The sequence below is a fragment of the Tubulanus polymorphus genome, chromosome 1, assembly GCF_964204645.1.
Source record: "Tubulanus polymorphus chromosome 1, tnTubPoly1.2, whole genome shotgun sequence".
Taxonomy (NCBI): Eukaryota; Metazoa; Nemertea; class Palaeonemertea; order Tubulaniformes; family Tubulanidae; genus Tubulanus; species Tubulanus polymorphus.
The window spans coordinates 21037072-21052034 of record NC_134025.1 but is presented as its reverse complement, the minus strand read 5'-3'; the positions used below and the strand labels follow the sequence as shown (position 1 = coordinate 21052034).

Here is a 14963-nt window from a genome sequence, read left to right as displayed (position 1 = left end):
TTTTTCGGGAACGAAGGATCATTGGGCTGACAAATGACCAGAATGTCCATACATCTATGCCTGAGTACGAATATAATTTCAGCCAAAATAGTAATTTCATAATCTTTAAGTTTTGATGGTGTAGAGACTCACCATTCAGTGGATCAGGGTTGATCGTCACAAACACTGTAAAATCCATTGTTGCTTCTAAGCACTTTTGAGCGAAGGCTTTGTGGGTCCATTCCCGGGGTAACAAGATGGAGCCATTCAAGGAGCAGAATTTGCTAAATAAAATTGGTATTTATATATATATATATATATATATATATATATATATATATATATATAAATACCAATTTTATTTAGCAAATTCTGCTCCTTGAATGGCTCCATCTTGTTACCCCGGGAATGGACCCACAAAGCCTTCGCTCAAAGTGCTTAGAAGCAACAATGGATTTTACAGTGTTTGTGACGATCAACCCTGATCCACTGAATGGTGAGTCTCTCTCTATATATATATATATATATATATATATATATATATATATATATATATATATATATATATATATATATATATATATATATATATATATATATATATATATATATATATATATATATATATATAGGTCGTCGATTAACGTGCGCAGTGACACCCACCACACAGTGTATTCTACATATTAATGACGGAATTAAAACCCAACCATAATAAGTGATATAAGTCCCTCTGTATCAGGTCGAGTAATCATATATATATATATATATATATATATATATATATATATATATATATATATATATATATATATATATATATATATATATATATATATATATATATATACATATATATATATATATATATATATATATATATATATATATATATATATATATATATATATATATATATATATATATATATATATATATATATATATATATATATATATATATATATATATATATATATATATATATATATATATATATATATATATATATATATATATATATATATATATATATATATATATATATATATATATATATATATATATATATATATATATGATTACTCGACCTGATACAGAGGGACTTATATCACTTATTATGGTTGGGTTTTAATTCCGTCATTAATATGTAGAATACACTGTGTGGTGGGTGTCACTGCGCACGTTAATCGACGACCTCTGGGGAGCCACTTTTAGCCACGGTATCATCGTATAAAGCGGAAATCAGACTTAGTGCAAACACGAGAGCACGGAGTGACATCGCATCCAACTACACAGCCATGATAAGACACAGACAACTATGGATTTTTGGATTCGCCTTAGTTTGGGGTAAGAGATGCCAAACGTAGTTGCGTCGTAATTTAGGTGGGGGTTTACGTATATATTCATTTAAGATGTCTTTTGCTAAACATGATCGCGTAAAAAAACTTTTTCAAACTTTTGAAAGCATTTTCATAGCAATTACAGAACAACCTGTCGGGTAGGGTGTATTGTTAAGATTACTTTCATTTATGATGATAATAATATGATATTTATTTACGAAGAAATCATAACGAGTTATACAAATTATACAGAGGATTTAGAATTGTAATTGATGTCGTTGTTGAAAAGTTAAAATCTAAAGTTCTTTTTATGGCGATATCTGAAAAATGCGTAAATATCGGTATTCGTGGCGGTGTCTTCTTTCAGCGTGGGTGAAAATGAGCGCAGGGCTTTCTAGGTTTAAGTTGCGATCGTTTTTCTTTCGTGTTCAGGATATTCGATGAAATTCATCATCTTGAGTGTCATCATAAACGTCATCACGAACCTGTCATGATTGAAAACAAAAATACCTTCGAACAGTTATATCAGGAAGAATTACGATGTGTGAACTTGGAGTTGGCCTGTAGATTGAATTCGATTATTAATTTACTGTTCTACAATATATACCTAACATCTTTAATCCACGAAAATTCATTCGATCACATAATATTCCATACATTGATGATGCTGATTGAGGAAGCTTACCTATACGGGACATATAGATAATTTGCATTTTAAAGTGCGTGCCATTTGGAAACAAACCAAATTATTTAGTTTATTTTTAGGCCTGAATAGTTAAGACATGCCACGTCAATATTGTTAGCTTCTATAAACTTTACCAAGACGTGTAAACTTTGAATCCTTAATCAGCTACCACAAAACGCCCCCCCCGTTCCCCCAACTTTTCGGATGGTTAAGTAAAATCTGATCTGGTAAGTACTATCGGATCGATATCGAAGTAATCTATATTTTTCGCATTAACTTTATTGAACAAACAACCTAGAGACCGGTTCTAAAGACTGAAATAAGGAATTCATGAGATGCGATTTATGTTTTTTTCTGGAAATTAGCGATACAAGAGAGATTTTTTTAGACTTTTAGACTCATTTTTTAGAAGAAAAAGACAAATAGATAAGCCCAATTTTAACAGATAGAACTATTGATGCATTTTAGGTAAATTGTAGAAAATGCCATTTTACAAGAATAGTTTATAACCATTTACTGCTTTTGAAGAAAAACATTTTTTCCACGCGTACCCTGATTTTTTATAACGCACATAGCAGAAGTTGAATATATCGTTGAAAAACTCGAAAATTGGAAATTTAGGTATTCACGAGGTTAGAAAATTATGAAACGTATATAAATCCACCCAAGGTCCGGTTGAATATATCTTATAGAATTATACCACAAATAGTTTAAAAAGAGCGAAAAATGCATAAATAAATACGGGACAGAAAGTACGGTAAGAAAATAACGGAGAGTAAAATGACTGAAGTTACGTCGAGTAATGAAACAATAGTTTTCACTGGGCGTCGATACCGCATAAAAGGTTAACCGAAATTTCCTTTTATGAAGTGATAATTTTCTTTTTTCTCTGATTTCTCGGGTATATGTATCCACTGCAGTATACATATCACGGTTGAAAGTTGACGTTTAAATTGTTTGTTAATATGTACAGAATGCACGCTGCGATTTTATGGTCATATCATTAAAGCTTCATGAATCTGCCATAGTTCATTAACCAGGTGTATCTGCGCTGATAAAAGCCTGCAATCAAAAACGTTTCGCGATTTGGTCTAAACGGATTCGCGTATTAGCCGGTATTTTATTAATCCGGCAATATTTTACTCCACGGTCGAGTTTGATTTATCATCTTATCCCCGCTCTCTGTATGTATATGTATTTTATTTGCCATACATATACATACATACATACATACATACATACATACATACATACATTTGAACTTAATCTATACTTTAATCTATTCTTGACGCCGTGAAAACCGTTACAATAATGTTTATATACATTGATACCTAGTATGCGTTATTTTACGGGTTCTGTGTGAGTCGATGTGCATTACGTCATCAATATTGGCGTTTCAAAATAACGATCACAACTATGAATTTAGGCGTTTATTTTGTAGGTATATATATTCCGTAACTCTTATTTTTTTTATAAATTTTGATGATTATTTTTGAGAGGATGTGCACTACGTCATCAATGTATCGGGGCTAGACTGGTTGCCGGTCAATTCAATTATCGATATATTCAAATCCAATATAACTTTATTGATCCTTAATATCATATTCATACTATATCATTAATAGTCGACAATATTGAGCAATATATGGCTTATTTTTCAAGGCACCAATAGACTTTTAAGTTAGTTTACTTGCTTTGATAAGTAATATACTATGATTTATTCGCTTATGACGTACATTTTAAAAAGTATTTGATCGCATTGAGCCGTGGTTAAAAAGTGCAACTTTCAAGTAGAAACGGGCAATTCCTTTAAAATGATTGATTTGTAACCGTCTATGACACTTCTGCCGATGCATTATTCATGATATAAGCCTTGGGGCAGGATATTTTTTAAAACGTCGCTGATTGAAATTGAAATATTGTACGTAAAATCCCTGTGTCATGTGTCTATCAAAATTCGTTTTCAATTGCAGTTTACGCGGTCTTCCTACAAAGCACAGATGCAGGTAAGTCTGAGCAATTCCGATTGCCTGCCTATTTTTATATATACTCCATTGCAGTATTTTACACACAAAAAACCAGCCCAAAGCTCGTGCTCCATGCACTACATCGTTCGTTAGAACCCCCTATCAATTTCAACCAAACACCCACGGGGCAAAAATCTATACCGTGTAATATAACGATAACATAATCTCGATGGAATAAAGAAAAGTCGTATGTAAGTAAAAGCAGTTGATAAGAATAAGTTCTTCAATTCATATTATACTTTTTAAGTTTGCCGTCTACCGGTTTAAGCATATGCTATGCTATAGCAATCACGGGCAATGATGGGGTTGTCATACTTAGAAATCGTAAGATAGTTTTATTAGTTGGTGTTATATATGCTAATGACCCAGACTAGAAAATTTTCTATTTATCAAGTATTTTGTATTGAGATGAAGACAAACGGTCACTTCAGGAAAGAAGACTTTAAAACACGACAGCAACGAAATGAATTTTCAGAGAAATGTTTTTTTCAAGGTCATGTTCTTGCTTCGTTCCGTTTGTAGAACGTCTCCGATTCTAATGCGAAATTTCGGGTATATTTGTTTTAAAATAGGGCTAACTCTTTCTCAAGAAATATCAATGGGATCCAAGATAATTTTCCTTACTTTATTACAATTCATTTTCAATGAATGACACGCCTTTTTATCAGTCACGATCTTTGAACTTGGTTGCTTTTGCCTAGTTGCCACATTTTTCGGTTCCACCGCGACGCGCGAAACGTACACAAATACCGAACCAATTAGCTCGAAATATCATTCATGCATGTATGTATATGAAATTAGGCGTTGGTTGTTCATTTCGACGGGAAAGCGAAGACATCATTGGTTGATTAATCAAAATTGATATGGACTTAATGATGGTTATTTTAGGGGATTTCCGCGTTGTTTATACACGGATTCAGGTTTTTTCGTACTCGCGTAATGTCTACAGTCCTTTGATATAGTTTACATAGCCCGAAACGAAAAATTAAAAACCTATCTTTGATATCTTAAAAACCCACTTTAATGTAACAAATAATGCACATATTGTTATACAGCATCAGGCAACTGTTACGATGCATATAGGACATTTGGGCTCATGCCACACTGAAATACTTAAACCCAATCCGACTTCAGTCTAGTTTTTAATTTCTTTCACTCTGTTAACGACCGCGCATAAGGTTTGCGTAGAGAAGATAAGATGGCTTGCGTAGAGAAGCTGCCACAATGTTTTTCTCAAATTTTCATATCTTTATGAACTAACCGAAATGAATCGAAATGGATCGATTTGAATCATTTTCTTATAGTTTCTCACCGAAAAGCAACCCTTCAATTAGTTTCGAATATATCTATTAGGATAAGGCATTCGCATTGAAAATACGTTCTAGTATTCTAGATTCGTGCATCGATTTGCCTATTAGGCATTCATATCTATTCAAGCAAAATCTTCTGAATCCGACAGCAAAAGCGCTTGAGCTGATTAATTTTTAATTCGTATACCGGGTACATTACCACCCGCACGAGCAATTAAATAGTCCGTTAATGTAATGTAGCACTCGAACCTCCCCGAAGAAGAGTATTTTACTTAGTCCATACGAGTACCCTGCTGATGTTTTAGGCCAGAGTGAAATCGATTGATACCTTATTTCTCCCAAACGGTCGGGTCACTTTGCAATAGAATTAGTAATTAGTTCATATATATTAGATTTTTTAAAAAGTAGGTACAGGGTAGATAGGCGGCCGGCTGGGTCAACTCTTAAGCTCAGCAGAAATGAGAAACAAGGGATCAGTTTTTAGCCTTGTCAGTAACTTTTAACATATACAGAATTCGGATGATTTATAAATTTCAACGCGCGCCCTCAGGGAAATACAGCAGTGGATTTTGCAAAAGATGCGTGTAAAGTTAATGCGCGTCGGTTGTGAATATGAACTTTCAAATTAAGCGTTACATCCACATTGTGATTATAAACGGAGGCAATGCTTTTAACGTAGCCGTTCTGATTATTAATTCATCAGTAATGAAAGTGACTCTGACGAGATGATACACACCGCTTTAATGGACATCATCCATCCGTGTCTATTGGGGAGTTCACCACTGGGCAATCGGAAGTCATTCTCCATTAAAATATTCGTGTCATTATCAAAATCAAAATTCTTTTTCTGTCTGACCAAACGCATAGACCTACGTATGATGCGTATCATTTGGTGAAGATTCCTATAACGCGTGAAAACAGACCGTAGGCGTTTAACACGTACAGATTCGGTGTCAGTTGTGATGCCAAAACCCTGTTGATTCCGTATGAATAAGATTTATACGAACGTTCTATGGAATACCGTTTAAAGACTCTGAAAGCTGGTCAAAATTAAAGAATTATCATTTTGCGAATACCCGAGAGAAGCTTAATTAGGCTTGAACGAAGTCGTATCCTATAGTTACAAAGGTTATACGAGATACAATCAAGAATCAGGCAGAAATCCTACCTTTTGAAGATAGGATAGATTTCTGTTATTACTGATGCTATAACTGTATTGATAGATATTGTCTGAGTATTACCTTCTTTCTCATTGTCATGCTCTCAAACACACCGTATAGTGGAAAGGTTCACAGAAAAAAATAAATTTATGAATAACTTTATGAAGTGCATCGGAAGCCTTTATTAGTCCGAAAGACAAGATTTAGAGAACTGATTCGATTGACTCATTTTCACCAGGCAACTTTGTTACTGGCGAACTTGTTTATACAGAGTGCTTATAAAGTGAATTTAATTTTTTCATGGAATGTCCTCAGTTTGAAAATTACCGATCATTTCTATCACCTTCACAAACAGTTTCAATTCGATCACGCGAATTATGTAGTAGTTGTTTATTCTTTATCAAAGTGTCTACTACACTTGTATGACAGAAAATTAGAAATTTTAGCAAAATTACATATTGAAAAAAAGATGAAAAAACTCGTACTTTCCAACTTCTTAATTGCTGTGTAGTCAAAAAGAAATTCGTCTTTATCTCCTATAGTGTAACTGCCATTAATTCTGTAGGTAAACTCTTTTTGAATGTACATACTCTGTTTAATCATTTCGTATGAAGTAACTTATCAGTCTGAATTAGGGCTGGCTACTATTTCTATGTCTACTTTCTAATTATATTCATATGTAATGAACATGCCACTATAAAATAAATAAATGAATAACAATAACGCACGAAACATCGTTCCCATGGTACTAATACTCCATTTTGGTCATATCGATCCCATGCCGATCATACCAAATGGAAGTGCAAATTTCTTATTTTTGTGTGTGTTCGTGACTCGGTGGTAAAATACTGTAATGGATAGGTCATTTAATATATTGAAACATTTTTGAAATTTTGCATGATCCTCACTGCGAGCGTGAAAATGAAAAATCCTTCGTAAAATGAATCATTGACACCAGCATGATTTATCACTTTTTCCGCGTGTACCGTATAGTGTTCAAGCATGTTGACATTTTTTTCTGCGTTTTCGTTTTGAGAATAGAATGTGTCATGCCCGATATGTATGCATATTTGAATATTGAGAAGATCGTTTCATTTTTAGAAGTGCCAGGGTTGATGATCATTCTGGCACTCGAGCATGTTTTTTCTTTTTTAATATGAATATTCTTTAAAACTTGTGCCCGGAATCATGCGTTATGAAGACGAAGCACGGTTTTATTATCTTTCGAAATCATCTTCACAACATTCGTGGCGACTGACAATCCGACCGCGTTCCCATATGTACTGTACTCGGTGTATATCGTGGAAACGCTGTGGATCATGGTTAACGTATGAATATTCAAACAACATTTTTCAACATCGCATGTCGATACCTTTTCTAGGTTTGTGTCCATTAGGTTGTTTTGAAAAGATAAATGGCGATTCTTGTGAATGTTCCAGAGGTATGTATGTATGTGTATGTACGCATTTATTGTTTGGCGAAATTCATACTTCAGTTCATCATTGTGCATGTGAATAGGATTTATTGCTTGTCTCTGAAAACTGAATTTTGTCATTTCGCCGTAATGAAATATAATACGCGCTGAAATAGATTTAACTATCCATCTTCGTCATCAACGAGCCAATATACATATATACCCAATGAGATCAAATATATAGCCGAGTTTAGTTACACTGAAATGTGGTCAATCAGCTTCACCGAACTAGTGAATTGTGATAGTTTCAGAATTGGATGGATTGAATTATTGATAGATATATTTTCATTGATATCTTGCTAGTTTCAAAACTGATTTACTCCTGGAAAACAATCTAGTCCCTGATCTTCCAAATAACCTCATAATTAAGTTTTCGAACTGCTAAAAAATAAGCGCCCAACGAATTTCACTACCTTTTTAACTGTACATATTTAAATGATAGCAGGGAATTATATCTAGACAGCAAATCTTATACGAACCCCAACCTTTTTCAAACATAAGTTATTAATGCAAACCAGAGACAGCCGAACTTCGTAAATTGTGTATTTTTATTGGTAACATTATGAGATTTTTCACTTTTCCTTAAAAATAACTCGCATGTAAACCAATATCTGATAAGGTTTCACCTACTGTACGTCGCATATAATGTATCTTTTTTATGTACTGTATATATCACTCATATTAAGACCAAGAGTTTGTCAAATAAAGTAAAGTAAAATAAAAGATGAAACAATTTTTTTGGTTAAAATAGTATTGATAATTAAGTCTATACAAAAAAGGAGCAAAATCTAGAAGTGACAGCAATCCTTATTTCTAATGTAAAACTAATTTTAGATTTGGAACCGGTCGAGGCTAGCCGACATATAAACGTGGAGAGGCGGCAGTATCCGGATGGTATGGACAAACGTATAAACGGTTTTCTCGACGAAGACGTGGATTCCGAAGACTTGATAACCCCCCGTAGAAGTACGGGGTATCTATTGAAAAGTAAGTATGTTGATTTCGCCAGATATTCGAAGATGAAATCTACACGCGCGCACAAACCACCTTCCCTTCGATCGTAACGCGAGGTCTGCAACGACTGTATGACAAGTACCACCACATAGTTTGCGCTTATCTTTCAAAGCTTATAGGAAGGAGTCAATTTTCATTTCAATTATTTAATCGTTTTGAAAGGATGATTTAGGTTCAGATGAAATACAGTATGGGCGTCAATGTAAAATCAGCGACACGGGCATGCACAGATTTCTGGACGGTACAAGACGACATTGCAAAACGCGTTCGTTTCTTTAGAGTTATTGATTTCAGAATGTACAGAATTTGGTTCGAAGAAAACGAATAGACTAAGAGTCATCAATTCAGATGTGTATTCGAACTTATACTATAGAATTTCATCAAAAAAGTTATAGTTTCTTTATTTGACATATATACTCCTGAAACAAGGCTGGTGTAGGTCAGCTTTGCGACTGCCAGTGACTGGTTGCGATCGGTTGCAGGTCACCGTCATTATCACTAACTACAGTCGTTGATCATTTGACCGATTAACGGTTACGATATACCAACAATCTCGATAAATGATTAGAAAAATAAATAAAAACCGTACAGCGACTTCAAATCATTGTGCTTAGTGTCCTACCCAGAAAATGATTCGTCTACGAAACAGATCTTTATTTCAACTTCCCTTGAAGGGAAGTATATATTCAAGTTCATTTATGTTTATACCATATATCGCAAAAAAAACTCAGGGGCGGATCCAAGCTATATTCCACTGTATTCCAGAATATAGTCAGAAAAATGTGAATAACATATTTCCTAGAAGTATCTAATCTACGTAAGAGGTCCAGATTGCCTTTAAATACAAGGAAAAATAGTCATTTTTCAAATCTGTCTTGGAGACGTATAGAAAATGACTATATTTAAACCAGGGTGTATGGTATACGAACTGATACTACCTTTTTGAACAATCACGTGATCGTAGATTAGCCGCGATCCGGCTGCGATCGGTTGCAGCGCTCAGGTCGACAAAAACGCGGCGCTATAGTGGAGGGTCGCTATGACGCTTTACTGAAAAAGTTAGCAGCTAAAGAGCGACGGATGGTTTTTCCGTCGCTGTCGCTTACAAACGTGTCGTAAATACGTGTTCAGGTCACCGCAACTGGAAAAAATCTGTCGGACGATCGCTGCTAGTTGATCGAATTCGTCGCTTCTAGATAGTTGCCAGTTGTAGAGCGCCCTGATTCCTATTTGCGACCCTTGCAATCGATCGCATCGCGTTGCAAGCGGTCGCAGGTTGTTAAGCACATACGAGAAAAATGCAGGGTGCGTGACACATATCATATCATATGATATCATAATGCGAGTGTCTGGTGTACCGTTGACAAAATATACTTTCTTTTTTAACATTCTCTTTAGGCTAAACAGAAAGGATACCTTGTTTCTCCTAATCGGCCGTGTCATTTTGAAAATCAATGAAATCAGTTCATTTCTATCACTGTCGGGTCTGTTATGGTTAGCTTGATCATGATTAAAAAAGGTTATGTACAGGGTTGATAGGCGGCCGGCCGGGTCAACTTTTAAGCTCAGCAGAAAGGAGGAACGAGGTATCAATTTTTTCAGCCTTTCACAAGCCTTTAAGATATGACGGCCGGCTAGACGTATTTCGCAATTAAAACATAGTCAGGAGATTTTTGCGAGGATCGTTTCTAATAAAAAGGTTCCTCAGTTAGTGGTTTTAAAACGATTACCGGTATTCCCGAGGAGGGTGGAAAAATGGCTCCGAAAAGATAAAAAGAACCAGACTTTAAAAAACCTCATTTATTGGATTAGATAACAGAGATTGTAGAACGACATAAATACCTTAAACCTGATTTTCATTGGTATAAAACATAAGTCATACGATACATATACGAATGGATAAATATTATTCACATTCAACATTCAAATTTAGATATTCCCTTCGGGGCACACGAACTGGATGCGAGTCATTGGATACCGTCGATACCCACTAATCTGCGTAACTATTACCATTACCTACGTATGCAATTTTAAGGACTTGGATTTCAAGATTGGTGTATGTAAAAATCCTCTCACCGACCATACGAAACGTGGAGAATATGTTGACCTAACGTTCCGTTATTACACAAATACTTACACACTTGTGTTTCGTTTAAGTTATGATTTTTCGAAATACGCGAAAACCTATGTCGTAGGATTCGCAATTTCAATGACGTAGTTTATTGCTGAATCCATAGTTTTACAGAGTGGCTGATTGGGGTCCTGTTATGAAAATACGAGTCCTCAATATCCAATAATTGTTAGACGACACGAAAAATACGTTAAAAGAAACTTTATCTAAACGACTTTAAGACGGATTTTCGTCTGGTGTAAAATAACAAACATAATTGGTGGTGGAGAATGAATCACATATTCTTTTCTATTATGGCCCGAATCAGCTGCAGCTACAAATGATGATGGCTGTTAGTCAACAGCCGAAACGTTGCGGTTTCAAAATGATAAATTCTATCGTATAATTTAATTCGAAGTGTGGGATTTCTTCATTTTTCTACAGTGTACACGGATTATAGTGTTTATTCGACGACTAACTTCCACCCATCTTCAGAGTTGAATTTGAATGTGAATTTGTTTACATTATACTTCAGAGGTAATTTACAAATAAAACTACTGGCGTACTTATCGGTACAATATTACACAATTTATAAACCAAACAATCGGATGTGATGACGTAACAGGCAGTATAATGAAGGACACAGTACAAGTATGAAGGCTGTGCTTCAGTAAGATCGAATTGAAAAGGTTTAATGATTAGATTTAGAGTGAGTTTCCGGAGAACCAATGAGTATTTTGAGATAAGTATTTACATCTTTGGGAATTGTACACATATTTCTACCAGTAATACTAATGGTAGTATATTTCATCAGCGAATAGAATACATTAAAGAAATCTAAGAGAAGTGATTTCCAAAGATCATTTGTATATAAAAGAAAGAGAAGTGGTCCAAAGACCGAACCTTGCGGGATTCAATACTCAATATAATAAATATTTGATTTCGCACCATTCTGTTTAACGTACATCTTTCTTTTATCTAAGTAACTACGAAACCACGTGAGTGAAATCCTTCTAATACCATAACAATGCAAATTTTTAAGAGTTTAGTTATATTAAGTGAATAAAAGGCTTTTGAAAGATCTGAAAAAAGTATTTGTCAGAGAAACGTCAGGAATATAACAATAGCTGTTGTTTTTGATTGTATATTGTGGAATTTTACTCAATATGTTTTTATCTATTTGAAATTGTGCCGAAGTTATGATGTAAGGCCGGCTGCGCATTTTTAGCTATCGGTTAAAGTAAATTCCTTGCTAGATTTTACCTTAGCCGGTAACACATGTAGCCGTATTCATGACGTTTAATTCACAGTTCAGCTTAGTTTAAAGTTTTACGTCCCAACTGCAAGTAACAGTGTAACCCTATTGGTTCTTAAGAGAATGTCAGGGTCTTTTTATTGGTTGTTATGACTCACAGCCTGACTAAGTTAGCAGCATTATTAAGAATCATTTGTTTTTATCATCCTTGCTCGGCAGGGCTTTGACCCTGATGCTACATCGCGAGACTCAGCCGTAGTCTCTCGATGCCATCAGGATCGAATCACCACCGAGGGAGGGTGATTTTTACGTGCTTCGAAAGATGAATAATTTGAGACCTGTATTTCGACCTGGTTTATTTCTATATTATACTTAGTCATCTGTCATTTTCTATTTCAATAGAACGACCGAGAAAACTTCGCCGGTTTCGTGAAGCGCGCACAGAATGCCCCAACTACTGTACTGGAGTAAAAACTGAAAATGGCCGTACAGTTTGCGAATGCAAATCGGGCCGACGATTGGCGATATTTGGAGCAGGTTCGAAAGGCATAGGCAAAAACGCGAAGCCTTCTTATCGAGAATGCATCGTTTCTGGCGATCCGTCGAAATATTTGTGTGTTCCTATCAGCGACAAGGAGTGCATCTGCTATGAAAGAGAATAACAAAAAGGTATCTGATTGAGCGTTCACGAGTTACTTGAACACCGTAATCAGCAAAGAAGATAAAAACTTGAACAAATGTAACTAGATAATTTGTGTTTGTATAGTGCCCCCGTCATAAAGTCTACCGTGGACTAGAGGCAATGGGTCTACACGTATTAAATATACGATTTTCCAGTAACTCAGTAATGGGGTACCGGCACACACCAGATGGTGCAACAATGTACTCGGTTGTAGATAGTGAAAATTAGTTCTTTTTCACTGGATTTTTAGCTCCTAAATGGAAATTTTGTCAAACAAGTCATCAAGTATGTATATAGGATTGGCGTCCCCAATGAGTGTATGGTATAGTTTTAATGAAAAAAGATCTGCGGATGAGAAAAGTTGATTCGAATTTGATTAAAATGTAGAAGAAATTGAAGCGCGGTAACTGAGTAACCACTAGCGAACCTGGCGGCTCCTCGCCTGCCATGAGTGGAATCCTCGATTGCCACAGTAGCGGTGCCGGTACCCCATTCAATACGAATTAAAAATACGAACATACATTTCTCCGCTTGCATCAATTCTATCAACGTGTCAATGTAGATCTTTCGATCTATTTTCAGTAGAAAATAATTCAAACAATCTACTAACCGATATAGAGGAGACAAATACAACCTAGCGTATTCACTTTATCTAATTCAATCGTTTTCGCAAGATATGTTTTAGATGTGTACGTCATGAAGACTACCACTCACGAATAAAAAAAAGAGAAGTTTTACCGAATAATTTCCTTCATACGTTTGCATTCGACAAAACACGATCGATTCGTTGTATCTTTCATTTTCTCATCAAACATAGGACGTAATTACCTGAATTATGCTCATAGAATAAAGCATGTACAGTCACTGGTCTAAATTTACGGAATTGAACGGTCTTGAATGGTGATAACTCAAAATTCAAATTCAATTCGAAATTAGTTTAATACGCCTTAATATTTATAGAGCATAGTATGGGGAACATACGACTTCCTGTGGCATTCGAGGATTCCACCTATGGCAGGCGAGGATCCACCAGTTTCGTTGTAGTAGTTTCCGCCTTCGCCTTCGCCTGGATGAACATTTTCTTATACGAATCAATTATTTATGAAAACTATACCAATATCTGAGTAGAAAAAATGGATTTTTTGTATATTTCGTGGGTCCTGTGATGATATATGGATTCGGGAGCTTAAAAATCCAGATCAAAGTTAATTGAAAATGAGTTGTGACAACATAAGGATTAGAATAGGATTTTATTAACATTTCAACCAGCTCAATGGTACATGGAGGAAGACTTAAAAATATGAAACATTTACAATCAACAGACAGATATTGCGGTTCCTCATTGGTTGCCAGAGTGATAAAGCTTTAAAACAACACAAATATTATTTTAGAATGTACAAAGGGAAATGCATTTTTGTAACAGTATGAATAAACTTGAGAAATATGAAGTGGACATATATACAGCTTTAACACAACAATTAAGGAAATATATTTTGAACTTTTTGAATATCTAACTGTGTGAATGATATTGACAGATATTTAAGGAAACACATTTAAGCGAATACGTATACTGCGTTTCCATCCATGTCAAATTCTCGATGCCCTCTCAGCGCAGCAGATTCATTATGATATTCATATCATGCTCTAACACGATTTGGGATTTTTCAATAATATATATGGTACTTATGTCTGTTTTGGAAGAATGATTGTTGTTTCACTCAGTTTCCGAGAATATCGATTTATAGAGTCTAGTGATGGTCTAATGGCGGCGATATTCATCTTCGTTACAAGCCTTTGTCCAATACGTACGGAAGCTTATTGTAGGCATTTTTTGAATATCTTTTCTTTTCGATTTCTCGATGAAATATCATCTTGCAGAAAAATACAGAATCAAATATTCATCGCCTCGTAGACTGTTTTCAAATTTT

General features: G+C 34.9%; 1 protein-coding gene across 2 annotated transcripts; it reads left to right on the top strand.

Moving 5' to 3' along the window:
* The first annotated feature begins 1251 nt into the window (after window positions 1-1251).
* Window positions 1252-14515, top strand: LOC141914926 (uncharacterized). 2 transcript variants are annotated; one of them, XM_074806266.1, is made up of 5 exons: window positions 1253-1325; window positions 3977-4009; window positions 7882-7941; window positions 8809-8961; window positions 12756-14515. In XM_074806266.1, exons 1-5 carry the CDS (start codon window positions 1277-1279, stop codon window positions 13013-13015), a joined length of 555 nt encoding a protein of 184 aa, XP_074662367.1. In that variant the 5' UTR covers window positions 1253-1276; the 3' UTR covers window positions 13016-14515. The 2 variants fall into 2 exon arrangements, with proteins under 2 accessions (XP_074662368.1, XP_074662367.1); XM_074806267.1 differs by lacking the exon at window positions 7882-7941 and having other exon boundaries at window positions 1252-1325.
* The last annotated feature ends 448 nt before the right edge of the window (window positions 14516-14963 follow it).

Excerpts from the sequence above, each read along its gene's own strand:
- LOC141914926 (XM_074806266.1), top strand. The coding sequence starts at position 1,277 with ATGATAAGACACAGACAACTATGGATTTTTGGATTCGCCTTAGTTTGG. Across the intron at positions 1,326-3,976 it reads TGGATTCGCCTTAGTTTGGG|TTTACGCGGTCTTCCTACAA; the intron begins GTAAGAGATGCC and ends TTTCAATTGCAG. Across the intron at positions 4,010-7,881 it reads CCTACAAAGCACAGATGCAG|GTTTGTGTCCATTAGGTTGT; the intron begins GTAAGTCTGAGC and ends TACCTTTTCTAG.